Source organism: Trifolium pratense, linkage group LG2, assembly GCF_020283565.1.
Source record: "Trifolium pratense cultivar HEN17-A07 linkage group LG2, ARS_RC_1.1, whole genome shotgun sequence".
NCBI classification, from domain to species: Eukaryota; Viridiplantae; Streptophyta; class Magnoliopsida; order Fabales; family Fabaceae; genus Trifolium; species Trifolium pratense.
In genome coordinates this window covers 43926786-43944977 of record NC_060060.1, presented here as the reverse complement: position 1 = coordinate 43944977, position 18192 = coordinate 43926786, and the positions used below count along the sequence as shown (strand labels likewise).

At 30.8% G+C, this 18192-nt stretch overlaps 3 protein-coding genes across 3 annotated transcripts; 2 read left to right on the top strand and 1 right to left on the bottom strand.

Annotated features, from left to right (window-relative positions):
- Window positions 1-599: 599 nt before the first annotated feature.
- On the top strand, window positions 600-2099 carry LOC123906126. Its single transcript, XM_045955980.1, has 3 exons — window positions 600-794; window positions 1431-1659; window positions 1776-2099. Exons 1-3 carry the CDS (start codon window positions 742-744, stop codon window positions 2022-2024), a joined length of 531 nt encoding a protein of 176 aa, XP_045811936.1. The 5' UTR covers window positions 600-741; the 3' UTR covers window positions 2025-2099.
- A 3258-nt stretch (window positions 2100-5357) lies between these two features.
- Window positions 5358-9036, top strand: LOC123906124 (silicon efflux transporter LSI2-like). Its single transcript, XM_045955979.1, has 4 exons — window positions 5358-5502; window positions 6159-7455; window positions 7550-7739; window positions 8636-9036. The coding sequence occupies exons 2-4, from the start codon at window positions 6271-6273 to the stop codon at window positions 8896-8898; spliced, it is 1638 nt and encodes a 545-aa protein (XP_045811935.1). The 5' UTR covers window positions 5358-5502; window positions 6159-6270; the 3' UTR covers window positions 8899-9036.
- A 791-nt stretch (window positions 9037-9827) lies between these two features.
- Window positions 9828-12460, bottom strand: LOC123906123 (silicon efflux transporter LSI2-like). The gene is made up of 4 exons (XM_045955978.1): window positions 12325-12460; window positions 10701-11998; window positions 10418-10607; window positions 9828-10288 (listed from the first exon to the last, which is right to left on the bottom strand). Exons 2-4 carry the CDS (start codon window positions 11883-11885, stop codon window positions 10086-10088), a joined length of 1578 nt encoding a protein of 525 aa, XP_045811934.1. The 5' UTR covers window positions 11886-11998; window positions 12325-12460; the 3' UTR covers window positions 9828-10085.
- Window positions 12461-18192: the final 5732 nt, after the last annotated feature.

Genomic DNA, 18192 nt, shown 5'->3' with positions numbered 1-18192 from the left:
AATTATTTTCTTTATAGTCATTTCAATTAAAAAACAATGAGGTTTAATTTGATTAATACAACAAACATGATGTTCATTTTAATTTGAATAAAGATCGACCTTACATTTTTCTACAAGAATAATAAAATATGCAAATGTATGTCTTATAATGAACAAATATTACAAAATTTACAAAATTCCATTAATTCCATGAGTTGGATAATTCTTCGGATCAAAATCAATCTTTAAAAGGTTTAATGGACCACACTAGCATCAATTCAAAAAAATTGATCTATATGTCTTATAATGAAGTTAAGCTTTCTAACCCCTAGAACAATATTCCACAATTGGAATTCGACAATAACAATTCAAAATAACTAAACTAACAATTTCTATTATTTTGAAATATATTAAACATAATAAATACATTTTTTACTTGCTTTTATAAAAATCAAAAAAATTAACCTCAAATAAAATATTAACCTCGAATAAAATAATTTACAATTAAAACTTTATTTTTAACCAATTTACAATTTAAAATTATAATTGGAAAAATTGTTATAAATAGTATTTTGGGCCAAAACTCGGTGGCTCAAATTATGGCCCATCAGCCCAACAAACTTTAACAATATTTCTCTTAAGTATTTTAAAACATTCTTATCCAAATACCACAAAAATCTCATAGATCTGATCTATTGCTTTTTTCCTTTCCATAACAAGACCGACAAAGTCGCTATCCAGAACCAGGGGAATTCATCTTCAATGGAGAAACACATAGGTCAAGGATCCAGCATGCCATCGACAAATAAAGGAAGGTTTGACAGAAATATGTTTTATCCGCTTTCAATTTAGCAAAATTATTTAGGGTTTAAAATTTTATGTAAGATTTAGGACTACAAACATATACTGATTCATTATATACTCTGTTTATTTCAATATTAGGTTTATTCATTAGATATATCCTTCTTATTTACATTGATATAATTTCATCTTAATCATATTTTTATATGATATGTTCTTGCTATTATATGTTGATACTTTATACAACAACGTTAATTTTAAATTTTTTTTCTATTTAATATCATGATTCAATAGATCCAGATTATTATCCTTTCATTGAAGTAAATGGGTTTGATTAATAAGAAACAGTGATTGAATTGTATTGTAAAATCAGATGCTTTCATTGAATATATAAAATGTTTTGATAAAAAAAATTTATAATTTCATGCTTTCTATTATAAAATTATTTAATAACAACAATAGGTTTATCTGACATTATATTGTTATTAGATTGATACTTACCAACATAATTGTTTTGTTTCCGATTAACACATTAGAAAAACAAACATATACTTTATAATTCAGTAACATTAAATTTATAATTATTGTCCAATCATAAATAATCCCCTATGCCACAGTAGGTTTAATTTCATTTGTTTTGTTTCTTTTAGTCAATTTCACCGTGATAATTATGAAGAAATTGACTCGGATTACGCTGAATTCCTTGAAAAATATGGTGAAGATTATTATGAACGATTGGAAAATTCTGGAGTTGAAGATGCACCTAACACTTATGCAGTAAGTTTTTTTCCATTAGGCTTTGCAGATCATCCAATTCCGGATGTACATACCTTTGAATTCAGTATTGACCATTTGAACCATTGCAGCCAAACAAAAATTGTAAGATATTCCCTTTTCTATTCATTTTTCACATCTGAAGTTAGTTTTTTAAAATGTTCATGATCTTTATTATCTCTTATTTTTATTGCTTTACTTTTTCATATTTTGTTTTATAGACTTTGCCAAATGAATTATCAAAATTTGTTCGTGATTTCAATTTGCAAAGCCTCATACTTGAAGTACCAGGAACAAACAGTTCAAAGGTACATTTAAAGTATCCAACCGATGCTTCTGAAAATGTGCAGATTGTGGGAGGATGGAAAAACTTTTGTTTTGACAATGGAATACAATTTGGTGATAGGCTTCGAATTGAGTTCAAACATGTTTATCCAAATGTTGGTAAAGTTTTTAAGGTTACAACTTAATTGGACACATCTATGTGAGATCCATATGTAAGCCTACAATATGTTTAATTTTTTGTTTCAAGTTTTCCTTTAAATTGTAATAGACATTGACAAGTATTGTAATTCAGTTAGTTTGATGTTTCATTTCACAAGTTTTATTTGTAATTCAGTTATATTAATGTTACGTTATATATGTCAACTTATGAAAAGTCGAACTGAAAAAAAAAATGGCGTAACGTTACGACCCGTGCGATAGCACGGGTCTATTACTAGTCTTAATAAAAATTATTTAGACATAAAAAGTATACACATAATTTAATTACTTTAAAAATACACATCACTTATTTCTTTGTTCTTATATCTTTTCTCTTTTGGGTGAGCACTTAAATAAGTAGCTCAATATTATGACAAGAGAAGGCTTTCTATATGAATGATCGATATTCCACCTTCGTGTCGTGGCTTCTTTTACTCTTCTATCTTCGTTGGATATGATCGATATTAATTCATGCAATATTCAACTATCAACTACAAATATATTCGGGGGAAGGTGTGATTAATGCTTCTAATGTATGATCATAAAACAAGACGTGTAGTCAAGGACGGATCTAGACCTAAATTATCAGTGAGGCTAAAAAATGTAGGCGCTACTAATTTTTTTATTCATTCTAATAATTCAGTTAAACAAGAAACAATATATGAGATTACTACTAATATATATATATATATATATATATATATATATATATATATATATATATATATACACACACATTTAATCGGGTCCACCTATGTGCCGCATCATTTTTCCGTCTAAAAAACAAATTTCAGGGACTAAATTAGGTAACGGCGGGTGTGAACTATAAGGATTAAAAAAATAGTTTTTTGAAATATAGTGACTTTTTTGTTACAATGGAGTCAGAGAGGATCGAACCTAGAACCTCCCATATACTACCCAAATTCTTCACCATTAGAACAAATCTAGTGACTTTTTGTGAAATATAGTGACTAGTATTAAAAAGCGAGCAAAATGTAAGAACCAAAAACAAATTTAACCTTTAATTTTAAGATGAACATATTTTACGAGGACTAAAATAAAACATCCCGGACTAAAAACAAAACAAAACGTTATATATTTATAAGGAATAAAACCAAAAAAAATATTTTCATCAAGTCTAAAACAAGGAATTTTTAATAATAAAAAAGATAAACATGAGAGAAACAATGTTTTGTATAAATAAAATAACTACAAATCTACAATAGTGAGATAAAAAAAAAAGGAAACAAAAAAATTAAGTTAAAATTGAGTTATATGGTCCATCAGTTGTAACCAAAAAGAGATTAAAAATGTAACAAGAATGAAATGGGTCATCGGGTTAATGTATGTAATAGAGCCCAACTACTATTTTCCTTCTGTCTTTCTTCTTCAACCTAACAAAAGCAGCGCAGAACATAACAACAACCAGAAAAAAGCTGTCACATGGAGAATAATATATATGTAAAAAAATTTAGGGAAAATTCCGGTGTGGCTATAGCCACACTATGCCTCTATGTGCATCCGTCCCTGCGTGTAGTTACAAGAGCCAAATATTCCTCGTTCATTCACGTGGTACGGTCTAGCTACATATAATAAATATTCCTCGTTCATTCTAATAATCTTTTAGTATATAGTTCTCATATTGTTTTTTTTCTTCTACATTAATAATTAAAGTCTTATAGTTTTATAAAAAGTACATATCAATGGGTTATAATCTTTATTTATTTATTTATTTATTTTTTTTTTTACGTTAATCAATGGGTTATAATATTCAATTATGAAGATCTGGTCAAAGTAAAAATAATTCTGCCAATATTTTCATATCATCAGCCTAATATAAATTATTGGAATTATGCAATGCAACTCTTATTGTAATAGACAATGTCTAATGTGACATTTCTGGTGTTGTTTTGGAATATACTGTATATAGATAAAAAAATGTGTTACGCTATCTCTGGAGGTTCATTATTAATATATAAGCATTTATTTTGCTTGGGAGTTTCTTTATATTATTAATCCCTTCTATTAGATATATTTAAGGTTGAGTCTCAATAATATGCAATATATATAAATTAATTTAGCTGATGATAGGGACAAGTTGACGTAGAACTGAGACTCAATTTTGTCCTTAAAACCTACCAAACTAGATGACAAACCTGGAGTGCAAGAAGTCAATACTCAAATTTGATTTGAGTTTCACGTTGTAATTTTTATATGTGAAGTGCTAAAAATACTAATTCTTTTTAAACAATACAACTTTAATTCCTTTATTTTGATTATTAAATTTAGATTTTGACCTTTTTATTTTAAATTCCAGAATTTTATAGTCCCATATTTTGACTAAATCGAATTACTGCAATCTCTTTGGTAGCTAGATAACTTTTTAACTTTTTATTCACGAGAAGAATACATGGTGCCTTGAGGGAACTGCGTCATTCCAACCAAAATAAAACTTGTTTCCAACTTTATCAAGCTACTTTTGCGTGAAACAACCGACTATAAGAAACATATGAAAATTGCAAATAGATTTATAAGTTTAAAGTTCAAAGATCATGCATAGTAATATAATTTAAATACGTTTTTAAAAACTAATATGTCAACGATTACATTTTTAGGAAATAATTAAAATGGTTTTTTTTTTAATAAGCTTAGAAACTAAAATGGTGGTTTGCCTATTTGTCTTATATTGTAAAAATAATTAAAATGTATCATTAATATTATTTTTTTGTCTAAAAATTTATCATTAATATTTATCTATAAAAAAAATAAGAAATATTTGTCTTTTCCCATGATTCCAGTCATTAAAGTTTGAAGTTTGCCGTTTATGATTTTTTTTATAATTATTTTAATTACAATATCCGGCCCACTTAGTCATCTAATCTAATTTGGAGGTCAATTCTAATATTAAGTGGTTCTAATCTCCTTCCATTACAATTGCGGGGATCAAATCGCGATTTTATTAATTTTTATAGAGTCGATTTATTATTATTATTTTTTCTGACAGGGATTTTATTAATTATTATAGTGTCATGTTTCATCATGTGACTATGAGGTGTCTAGAAACCTCAATGATCCATGGATATATGCTACAATTTTCTTGAACTATTTTTTTTGGTAAAGACAATTTTCTCGAGTTGGGATCCTCTCCATTTTCTATTCTTTCCATTTCTTCCATTACCAAAGTTTTTAAATATTTTTGGGTGTATAAATGATATTTGGACCCACTTAATGTCACACTTTTGCATTTATATTCCCAAAACTATATAATAATGGAGGAAATGGAAATAATTAGAAATGAAGAGGATCCTAACTGAATTTTCTCGAACTTATTCCTTAAAAAAAAAAAAAACTTTCAAAAAATTTATAGCTTTTGATGAAGATGACAAAAATCCAATTTGGAGATAAGAAATAGACATGAGTTTCCAAGTTAGACGACTCAACCAAAAATAGATTCTTCTTTCCAAGGTTTGTGTGTGGTACACGTTTCATGCTCTTTTACTCTTCCATTTTCCTTAACTAAAATCCTATTTAAGATGATATTAGCTTTGCTAATAATTTCCACAAGTTTACCTTAGTAGCATATTATCATTAATTTAACTGAAAATAAGTTTGTTATATATATATATGATCTAGTCATTTTCCATTTATGGGTTTTGTGAATTAATTTGATTCTTTTAGAAGTTGAGTAGAGACTTGAATTTTGTGAAAAAGTGGTTGAACTTTTTTTTGTTGTTGCAAGTTTATAATTATATCTATCTATCTATCTATCTATAAATACTTAATTCATCTATAGCTTGAGTTTATTAGAATCTAGTAAGATATCATAAACTTAACATATCTACTTCATTTTTTTGATGATCAATGATCTTTATTGATGTTAATGATTCACAATTTCCAATATTTCAGTCTCATAACAATAGATTGAATACATGCATGTTTGGATTCACAGTGAGTTTGACAACACTTTAGTATTGAGATTACCATGATTCTGTTGAAGGTCGAATTTGTAGCTTTTGTAAAATCACAGCAGTACACCGTGATTCTGACAAAGCAATGAAGTCGTCTAAAAAAGTTATATTTTCATGCAAGTTTTTCTAACCAATGGTTTTTTTCTTGTTCAGGAAGATTCATTTCAACCAAAGTAAAGATTCTATGGATAGTTAATGTCCAAAAGGTGAAGTTTTTGTTTATGATCTTTGATTGGAGCTAAGATTTTCTTGTTGAATCAAAACAATGGCTTTAGCTCCAATTCCAAAAGTTGTTTTAGGTTCAATAGCCTTTGCAATTTTCTGGATATTAGCAGTTTTTCCAGCAGTTCCATTTCTACCAATTGGTAGAACAGCAGGTTCCCTTTTAGGTGCAATGCTTATGGTAATATTCAGAGTCATTTCTCCGGACGAAGCGTACGCTGCAATCGATCTTCCAATCCTCGGTCTTCTTTTCGGCACAATGGTTGTTAGTGTCTATCTTGAAAGAGCAGACATGTTCAAATACATAGGAAAATTACTTTCTTGGAAAAGTAAAGGACCAAAAGATTTACTTTGTAGAATCTGTTTGATTTCGGCTTTATCGAGTGCTCTTTTCACAAATGATACTTCTTGTGTTGTTTTAACTGAATTCATATTGAAAATTGCAAAACAACATAATTTACCACCTCACCCTTTTTTGCTTGCACTTGCTTCAAGTGCTAATATTGGTTCCTCAGCTACACCAATTGGTAATCCTCAAAATCTTGTTATAGCTGTCGAAAGTAAAATTTCGTTCGGAGATTTTTTGTTCGGTATTCTTCCTGCTATGCTTATAGGAGTTGTGGTGAATGCTTTAATTCTTATAGCTATGTATTGGAAATTGTTATCTGGTCATAAAGATATCGAGGATCCTATCGCTGAAGTTGCGGCTGAAGAAGAGGTTAATTCTCATCAATTTTCGCCGGCTACCATGTCTCATTATTCATCATCATTTAATTCTCAAGAGTTGAATGGTTACTTACTAGAATCTTCTAGTATTCAAAACTCTCCTCAAGCTCAAAATCTACGGAACCGGTTAGTTTCGATTGAAAGTGAAATTCATAGGTTTCATGTTGGAAGTGCAATCAATTCCGCTAGAAACTCTAGTGCATCAAAGGAAGGGACTAATAATAATGACTTGGCTTCTGAAACAAAAGTGGAAACTAGTCCATCGAAAACTGTTGTCGAAATAGATAGAACAATGGACGGACATGTTTTGGCGTCTTCGGATGGAAAGGACTGTTTAGGTGCCGAGCGGAAACGTTTACTGTGGAAAACATGTGTTTATTTGATCACATTAGGAATGTTGATTGCAATGCTTCTTGGTTTGAATATGTCATGGACTGCGATTTCGGCCGCATTAGCTTTGGTTGTTCTTGATTTCAAAGATGCTAGACCAAGTTTAGAGAAGGTACTAAAAAACTAAACACTTTTCGACTACTATTATTCTTGTGCTTGTTGAAGATTGAACAAATGTCTTAGAATTTTTCTTCTTGTTCATACAGGTTTCATATTCACTTTTGATATTCTTTTGTGGAATGTTCATCACAGTAGATGGATTTAACAAAACTGGTATTCCAAGTGCTTTATGGGAGTTTATGGAGCCTTATTCGCGAGTTGATCGTTCTAGTGGAATAGTGATACTCGCTCTAGTTATACTAGTCCTATCAAATTTGGCTTCAAATGTACCAACCGGTAAGTGGATGGTTTTCATATTCGGATCCTCTATAGTTACCGGGTCGTTCCAGTAATAGGAAAAAAGACACAATCAATAAAATAATTTTAAAAATATTATTATTTTATTTATCGTGTCTTTCTCTTTCCTACTAGAACCATCCGGTAATTAACCGGAGAGGATCCACACTAGTGATTATCCTTCATGTTTTGCTGTTTTTGCTTTTCTCTTCTATATGTCATATGATTTTTGAAATTAAATGCATCAAGTTGTTATGTAGGAGTATAATTTGTAAAGTCTTTTTTTCCCATGTTGATTTCTGAGTTTCCTGGACCCATAAATGGACCCTATAAGGTTCTAGTGATTTATTTTTGTAGGCCTATCATTAATATCCAATTTATGGGATGAATCAACTTGTATGCAAGATGTTGCAGGAGAGAGAGAAAAGATCCTAGGTGACTAGGTCTGTTTATGCAGGGTAGTTACTCTGTATGTTTTTCATATCAGATTGGGATTTTAATTTGGGACCATAGGATTTAACATTTGCTTGGAACATTTTCTGTTACATTCTATAGTTTTCCTAATTTTTGTTTGTCATGTAGCCTAGTTGCTATTCTACCCTTTAAGTGAATAAGTGAGATGTTTGGGATTTGAACCTCGGCCGCCTGAATATAAAATGCAATGTTCATACCAACTGAGCTAAGCTAACACCTCAAATGTAATGGAATAGTAATTATGTACAACATAATGAGATCTATCATATAAATTATTCTGATCAGATTTTTTCTTTTCTTTCCTTGAAATTTTTAGAAGTCCAAAAAATTAGTTAAATGTCCATATATACATTTTATGATTTTTGCAGGGATTTTTTTTATCTGATCTATGATTTACCAATCTTGTGTTCATATTTGTCTAGTTCTATTGCTTGGAGCAAGAGTTGCAGCATCGGCTGCAGCAATTTCGAAAGAAGATGAGAAAAGGGCATGGCTCATCTTGGCTTGGGTCAGCACCGTCGCAGGGAACCTGTCATTATTGGGATCGGCTGCAAACTTGATTGTTTGCGAACAAGCTCGCCGAGCTCCCAACATTTCGTACACATTAACGTTCTGGAGCCATCTGAAATTTGGCCTCCCTTCAACTATTATAGTCACTGCTATTGGTTTGACACTAATAAGATGATAAGAATTTTTTGAACTTGTAGAATTTTACATACATTATGTTTCTTGATATGCAAGTTAAAGGGTATAAAATATAAATATATGTATTTGAATGCTGAACTTTTTGTGTTTTGAGCATTTGTGTCAATGCTTGTGATGATTCTGAATTGGCCAGGAGTGATTTCAAATTTCAACTTTGAAAGGAAATACTCCCTCCGGTTTTAAATATAAGCAAAAAGTCACTTTTTAGATTCATTGAATAATAAATGAATGTGACCTATATTATAAACCAGATTCATCCGTTATTTAATGAACCTAAAAAGTGACTTTTGTTTATATATTTAGAACCGGAGGGAGTATGAAGTAGTAGACTTGATTTTGCCTTTGAGTCTCAATGAGCAACTTTTAAGGAATGTGGGGTTCATTTAATAACTTTTCTTAGATGTACAATCTTCTTCAAGAGTGTATGGTTTAAGGGTGAAATTTGGTGATTTAAAAGAAAGAAGTAAAATATTTTAAATTTTGTTTTTTTCTATGATTTAAGTAAAACGGTGCGTTTCACGTGCCCTATGGTATCTTTAGGGCGGAGATTTTGAGTTTCAGTTTGTCTCATATGAGGACATGTGATTAGCATGGTCGATGGGAACCATGAATATTATTACTAAATGTCCATCTAATATTACTAGTCACTGTAATGTTTTATGATAATCTTAATTTACCTAAAAAGATTTCCTTGCCATATTGTACCTTTCATGATTAACAAAATTAAATAATATATTAATTTTGGAGAGGTGCTGCGTCGACTGTCCGTTCATAACCAACAGTCTAGATTGTGTAATTTTAGATCGTCCGATCTTAAATCAACAGTCGAAATTCTTTACTGCATGTAACAACATAATTTTCCTAACGTAGGAAATCTGGGTCCATACATACCCAGCCAAAGGCAAAATCAACTCTACTAAATTTCCTTTGAAATTTGAAATAACTCCTGATCAATTCAGAATCATCATCACATTGGCACAAATGCTCAAAACACAAAAAGTTCAGCATAGTTCAGCATTCATTTACATATATTTATATTTTATACCCTTTAACTTGCATATCAAGAAACATAGTGTATGTAAATTTCTACAAGTTCAAAATATTCTTATCATCTTATGAGTGTCAAACCAATAGCAGTGATTATAATAGTTGAAGGGAGGCCAAATTTCAGATGGTTTCGAAGGTTAATGTGTATGAAATGTTCGGAGCTCGGCGAGCTTGTTCGCAAACAATCAAGTTTGCAGCTGATCCCAATAATGACAGGTTCCCTGCTACAGTGCTGACCCAAGCCAATATAAGCCATGCCCTTTTCTGGTCTTCTTTTGAAATTGCAGCCGCTGAGGCTGCAACTCTTGCTCCAAGCAATAGAACTAAACAAAATATAAACAGTTGAACACAAGATTGGTAAATCATAGATTCATATATCAGACAAAAAAAAAAAATCCTAAAATGTATATATTGACATTTAACTATTTTCGAACATGAAATCATCCACTTACCGGTTGGTACATTTGAAGCCAAATTTGATAGGACGAGTATAACTAGAGCAAGTATCACTATTCCACCAGAACGATCAACTCGCGAATAAGGCTCCATAAACTCCCATAAAGCACTTGGAATACCAGTTTTGTTGAATCCATCTACTGTGATAAACATTCCACAAAAGAATATCAAAAGTGAATATGAAACCTGTATGAACAAGAAGAATAACAATTTTAAGACATTTGTTCAATCTTCAACTAGCACAAGAATATAGTAACAAAGTGTTTAGTTTTTTAGTACCTTTTCTAAACTTGGTCTAGCATCTTTGAAATCAAGAACAACCAAAGCTAATGCAGCCGAAATCGCGGTCCATGACATATTCAAACCAAGAAGCATTGCAATCAACATTCCTAATGTGATCATATAAACACAAGATTTCCATAGTAAACGTTTCCGCTTCGCGCATAAACAGTCCTTTCCATCCGAAGACACCAAAACAGGTACGTCCATTGTTCTATCTATTTCGATAACAGTTTTCGATGGAGTAGTTTCCACGTTTGTTTCCAAAGCCAAGTCATTATTAGTCCCTTCCTTTGATGCATTTGAGTTTCTAGCCGAATCGAATAGGCTACCAACATGAAACCTATGAATTTCACTATCATTCAAAACTAATCGGTTTCGTAGATTCTGAACTTGAGGAGAGTTTTGAATAGTAGAAGATTCTAGTAAATAACCATTCAACACTTGAGAATTAAGTGATGATGAATAATGAGACATTGTAGCTGGGGAAAATTGATGAGAGTTAATAACCTCTTCATCAGCCGCAACTTCAGCGATAGGATCCTCGACTTCTCCATGACCAGATAACAATTTCCAATACATAGCTATAAGAATTAAACCATTAAATACAACTCCTACAAGCATAGCTGGAAGAATACCGAACAAAAACTCTCCGAACGAAATTTTACTCGCAACAGCTATAACAAGATTTTGAGGATTACCAATTGGTGTAGCTGAGGAACCAATATTAGCACTTGAAGCAAGTGCAAGCAAAAAAGGGAGAGGTGGTAAATTATGCTGTTTTGCAATTTTCAATATGAATTCAGTTAAAACAAAACAAGAAGTATCATTTGTGAAAAGAGCACTCGATAAAGCCGAAATCAAACAGATTCTACAAAGTAAATCTTTTGGTCCTTTAGTTTTCCAAGAAAGTAATTTTCCTATGTATTTGAACATATCTGCTCTTTCAAGATAGACACTAACAACCATTGTACCGAAAAGAAGACCGAGGATTGGAAGATCGATTGCAGCGTACGCTTCGTCTGGAGAAATGACTCGGAATATTACCATAAGCATTGCACCTAAAAGGGAACCTGCTGTTCTACCAATTGGTAGAAATGGAACTGCTGGAAAAATTGCTAATATCCAGAAAATTGAAAAGGCTATTGAACCTAAAACAACTTTTGGAATTGGAAATAAAGCCATTGTTTTGATTAAACAAGAAGATCTTAGCTTCAATCAATGATCATAAACAAAATCTCCACCTTTTTGACATTAACTACACCGTAGAATCTTTTACTTTGGTACAATGAAATTTCCTGAACAAGAAAAAGAAAAATTGGTTACAAAAAAATGCTTCATTGTTTTGTCAGAATCACGGTGTACTACTGTGATTTTACAAAAACTAGAATTTAGAATTTCAGCAAAAATGCACTTATTTAAACCAACAATTGTGAGAATGCTCCATTGGAAATTGTGAATCATTAAAATCATTAAAAATTGATGATCATCAAGAAGATGGAGTAGATATAGTATAAACTTGCAACAACAAAAAAGGTCAACCACTTTTTTCACAAAACTCAAGTCTCTACACACTTTTAAGAGAATCAAACTATTCACAAAACCCATAAATGGAAACGTGTACCTCAAGCAAACCTTGAAAAGAAAAATCTATATTTTTTGCTTGAGTCGTTTAAGCTCATGTCTATTTCCTATCCCCAAATTTGGAGTTTTGTCATCTTCATGAAAAGCTATAAACTTTTTGAAAGCTTTTTCTAATTAAAGAATAAGATTGAGAAAATCTTCGCATATATCCATATCAGAAATGTTATAGGAACACATTTTTGTAAACATAAATACAACACATATATAATTACTTTATACCCCAATTTCCATTTTTATTTTTTTGGCTACTACTTGCTCCTTTTCCAGTTTATTTATTTATTTAATATTTTCTTTCCCTCTCTCTTTCTTCACCGCACAACACATGTAACACATGTAAAAGAGTGAGAATTGGATTTGACGCAGTAATTGTTGATGTATAATTTAAAGTTTAAACCATATGATCTCAAATCAACGTCTATGATTGAAAACAGTGTGATACTACATGTAACTTGGACAGCACAGATCTAGGACGAGTGGATGGACAAACAGAACCTTCTCTTCACATAGCTTACCATTTCTTTCATATATTTTTTGGCTTTCATTTTTCTAAATCACTCACTCATTTCATATTTCTCATTTACTCACCTAGGGAGACAAGAACAACCTCTCTTCCTATTAAGCCCTGATATGTGACACGATACCGATACGATACGACATCGATACGGGAAAAATTTCAAAATTCCCGATACGATACGTCCGGGATACGTTATTTAAAAATTAAATTTAAAATTAAATATATAAATGCACAATATATAAACATAACTAAAATCGATAATGATAAAAATTAACATTCAAATTACTCAAAATAAGAAAACAAGTGACAATTACATATATTAAGTTAAGTACTACCCAAAAGGGGGTGAGATAGGTAGCTTAATTGGTTAAGCTAGTTGAGCTAAGGGTTAATGAGTTGGAGGTCCAGAGTTTAGGTCATGACAAGGAGAAAAACTAATAAAGATATAGTTGGTAATATCATAATCTAACATTCAATACTTAAGAGAAAATACGAATTGTATCAGTTTCCTCAAAGAGCATTAATTGTCCGATACTTTTTCGATCGATACGCGTATCAGAGAAGTATCCGACATGTATTGGTTATATTTTATTTTAAAAAATAATATTAATTGCCGATACTTCTCTAATACGATACTTCTCCGATACGTATATCATTCTCAAAATTAGACATATTATGGGCATAAATATGTCTAATATTTACTAAGGACAATTAATATTTTATGTCTAAGTAAATATTAGACATATTTTAGTGTTATCAACCTCTCACATGCTTGAACCAATGATTGTGCTCAAGAATCAAGACAATTATTTAAGTAAATTATATTTTTGAAAAATACTCTTATTATTACGAAAATAATCTTGTACACTTGCGAAGCTATCAACCAACCAACTATTCATTTTTTAACAAATACTCCCTCCATCTCTAATTATAAGCCTTCTTTCAAACATAAAATTTGTCCTTAAATATAAGTCCATTTTCAAATTCCTAGACACATTTATTACCACTTTTCCAAACATAACCATACTTTACAATGGAATCCGAAAAGTCAACTACAAATACATTTTTTTACAAGGACAATCTAGTAATTGTAACACTCAAAAAGTACATATTAATTACACTACCAACTTTTCTTAATATGCGTGAAAAACCCCAATAGGGGCTTATAATAAGGGACAGAGGGAGTAACTAACAACATTTTTTTTCTAAGTAATGTTGTGGAGTCTTCAAGTATGCAAACAACTTATGCAATATAAATTAAGTTTAATGCTATTTTATAAGTTCACACGGGTGAAAATTATATTTTTATAAGTTTTTCTTTTTTGTTTACAATGAGCTGGAGATCAAACCCAACACCTATATAGCAGCATATTACACAAACCCCTCACCACTAGACCAAATCTAGTTGCTTATTTTTATAAACTATTTTATCATAAACTACCTTGAAAAACTTATAATAACATATAACATAAAAATTGCATAAGTTATTTGTATTATATAAACTCAAAAATAAGATAATTCAAACGATCCTAAGCTTGATCTTCATTTCTATATATTGTAATAAATAAAAATCTTTTTAATTTCTATATTCGAACATTAAATTATGCTGGAAGTGGTTGTAGATAGATGATCATCTGCAAGATTTGGTATACACAACCACACAAATCATAAAATCTATAAAGATTATAAAGTGTATTATTAAATTATTGGTACTTTTATATCCACTATAAATAAAAATAATGAAGCAAGGTAATGGCTTCACAACCATGGTACATAAAACAGCAAGGAAAATTTTGACTTATCCAAATTTGCTTTAGTTTATGCCACTTAATCATAAAATTAATATTTCTAGAGCACGAAATAAAAGTATAAAACAGAGTGTTACCTGTGATTTCTTGTTTCTTTCCTTCTTTAGGTGGAATTGGTGTACAACTTGTGGAGTAAAATATTCACTACGTAACTACCACGAATTTGAAAGAGAAAAAAAGTGTTACATCTTGCTAATCATTGTGTCAAATTACCAAAGAGTACACAACGAGTAATAATAATAAAAGTACAACAATGACATTCCCGTGAGTTTATCTCAGTTGGCAGAGATATTGCATTATATATAAAGGGTCGTGATTCAAACTCTGTTCATTCTACTTATTCATTTTATGAGTGAAATTTCTATCCACTACTATTTGACCGAAAAAGAAAGTACAATAATGACAAAGAGAACAATAAATACGCACCACAAGTTGTTAAAAAGAAAATGAAACAAACCTGTGCTATAAATATTTCTGATCGTTAGATTAAAATATATTAAAATCAACGAATATGATTTAATTAGGGTCAAAATATGCATTACACGCAAACGCTCTTCTTCCTCCTTTCTTTTGAACTATGCTTCTTACTCTTCTTAATCGCTCACATGTCTTTGTACTCAAACATATTTTTCATGATTCAAATAAACAAATTCGAGAGTTTGCAAGGTTTCTATTCTGAAGAAATCAAAAGAGTAATCAGTCAATTTAGTCCCTAAACTATCATTCTCTCACCAACTTAGTCCCTAAACTATTAAAACCAACTAAAAGGTCCCTAAACTATATTCACATCCTTCAATTTAGTCCCTAAACTATTTTTCATCCATCAATTTAGTCCTCCGTTATATTTTCCTTTAACTGTTCTTTAAAACCCTAAAATCCAAAAGCTACTTTTACGCTTATATCTCTCTTCTCGATCAACTCTCTCAAATCATCTCAATCTGAAAACCCTAGCGCCACCTATACGCTCCAATTCCGGTTGTCGTCGTTGTTTTAAGGTACGTTTTTCATGCCAACTCCAGGATTAAGCTGAGGATCACGCAATGAAGGACCTTCTACTTAGTGCTTTTGTTTGATTGTTGCTTATAATATTTGGTTTTTTGTAATGATGCATGCTAGTTTTCTAGTAATGAAATTATGGTTTACGATTAATATTGTTCTTTAGTTAACTATGGATTGTAATTTAGTTAGTTCTTTTGATGGATAATGGAATTGTTGACTTATGTAATGAATTTGATGGATTATGGTTTAGTTGATTTATGTAATGAAGATTATGGTTTATGGTTTAAATTATGGTTAAGTTTGTTTTTTGGTTTTTGTTGATTTAGCAGTAATGTTTCATTTGGTTTAGCAGTAATGAATTTGTGTTGTTACTAGGTAGTGAACGAATTTGTGTTGCTAGTTGTTAGTTGTTACTAGGTAGTGAACGAGACAAAGGATGATTTAGTAGTAATGAATTATGTTAAAAATGAATTTGATTTAGCAGTAATGATTTAGCAGTGTTGTTACTATTTTGTTGTTTTTAAAGATAGTTTAGGGACTAAATTGAAGTATTTTTTATAGTTTATGGACTACTAACAGTCTCTTAACGGAAAAGTTAACCGAGGGACTAAATTGAAGGATGTGAATATAGTTTAGGGACCTTTTAGTTGGTTTTAATAGTTTAGGGACTAAATTGAAGGATGTGAATATAGTTTAGGGACTTTTTAGTTGGTTTTAATAGTTTAGGGACCAAGTTGGTGAGAGAGTGATAGTTTAGGGACTAAATTGACTGATTACTCAAATCAAAATAAGATGACTTCCACGGCGAGGTTTGAGGTGATTACGATGGCATTAGATTTTTGTTACGATGACTCACGGTGGAGAAATATTCCTGCAAAACAGGTTAGCATTCCAACGTTCAAGTTAGTAAGTGAATCAAGGAGGACTGAAGTGAAAAGTGATTGAATTTTGTATCTTGGCACCAAAGTCTTATCCTTTATAAAGAGACACGATTATAACTGTCTGTGACAGCTGACAACGGTTGGTAAAGAGCACAAAGAGCCGTTGAGATGAATCCAACGGTCCTAGTAGTACTGTAGGTTGTATACTGGAACAATGGTGTTCGATACTAATAGCTTACACCAGAATAGAAGCCATCGAGGTGAAGTGAGATTGAACTGGATTTAAAGCACTCGGGAAGCATGTATTGAACTAGATTTAAAGCACTTGGACAACATGTATTGGGCCTTTGTAGAATGAATAAAAACCATTAGACTAAAATGAAGGGCTGAGATTAAAACATTCCACTAAACTTATTTTCAGACACTCACAAAAATTTCAACAACACCATTAATACACCACTTCCGTCGTTCATATTTATAGAACCTATCATCGATCGACCATTGACAATGTTATTAAATAATTAACAAGTTCATTGTTCTACAAACTCTTCCTTCCTTGCAGGCCCTAATTTCTTTTTCATTGAGTTTTCTTCTTCCTTCACCGATGCGGGGTGGTTTTAAATCATTTTTGGCCTAAAATCACTTCATCATCTGCATATTTTTTTCTCGCTTTTAATCTAAATAAGTTATTTTCACATATATTACCAAGTCTCGTTTATCTATTTGCAACACTTTAGTTTAGTACTATATGAGAGATTGTTATTGTTAATACAATGTACTGCAATTATAAAAATATTCTAAAATGTGTTTATTAATTAGTAGTATTTTTTGGAAAAGTTAACTAACACAAAACATATTTGAGGACCAAACTAACATAACAAATAAAAGATAAATTTGAGAATCAAAATGACTAACAAAAAACATGTTTAAGGATCAAAATAAGGGAAATGTTAAACGGTGTCTCCAAAGAATGGTTAAGGAAATCTTAAATGTAGTGCATTCAATATGTTAAAATCTTAAAAAAGAATCTTTTCTACTTAAATTTTTTGCTTATCTCCATTTTTGTTTCATTAACCATTGTCCAGGGAACTATTTAGCATAACCCTAAAACTATTAAGAATGAAACTCTAGTTCTTCTGAACAATTCATCTTAGGTGCAACTCACTAACCACAAAAAATAAAATGTGAATTACAAGTGTTTTGGATTGGGTCTATGCTGACATAGTGTTGGTTTGTCTCGAGTGTGTGTGTGTGTTATCAAACACTTGGCGGTGTGCAAGTAAAATTCTTACTTAGGCAAGTGATCAAACACTTGGTGTGTAGAATTTTTAACAAAAACTTTTTAAGTGTTCAATCAATGTCACTTAATCAAGCAATTTCTATTATTCTACTAATCAATTCAAATGTTGAGATTTGGTTAAAATCAAGTAACAAAATCTTCAATTTGCTAATTGAATAGTTGAATCAATTTGAATACAATTTTGAAATTAAAATTTTTGGCTTGTTCAAATCAGCTACAACATCCTGATTTTGGTTTGTTAAAAAAAAACATCATGATGTAAATGTGGAAAATCCACATCCCTAAATTAGTAACATTGACTTTAAGAAAATGGTCCGACTAACATGTATGTACTCCGTCCCAAAAT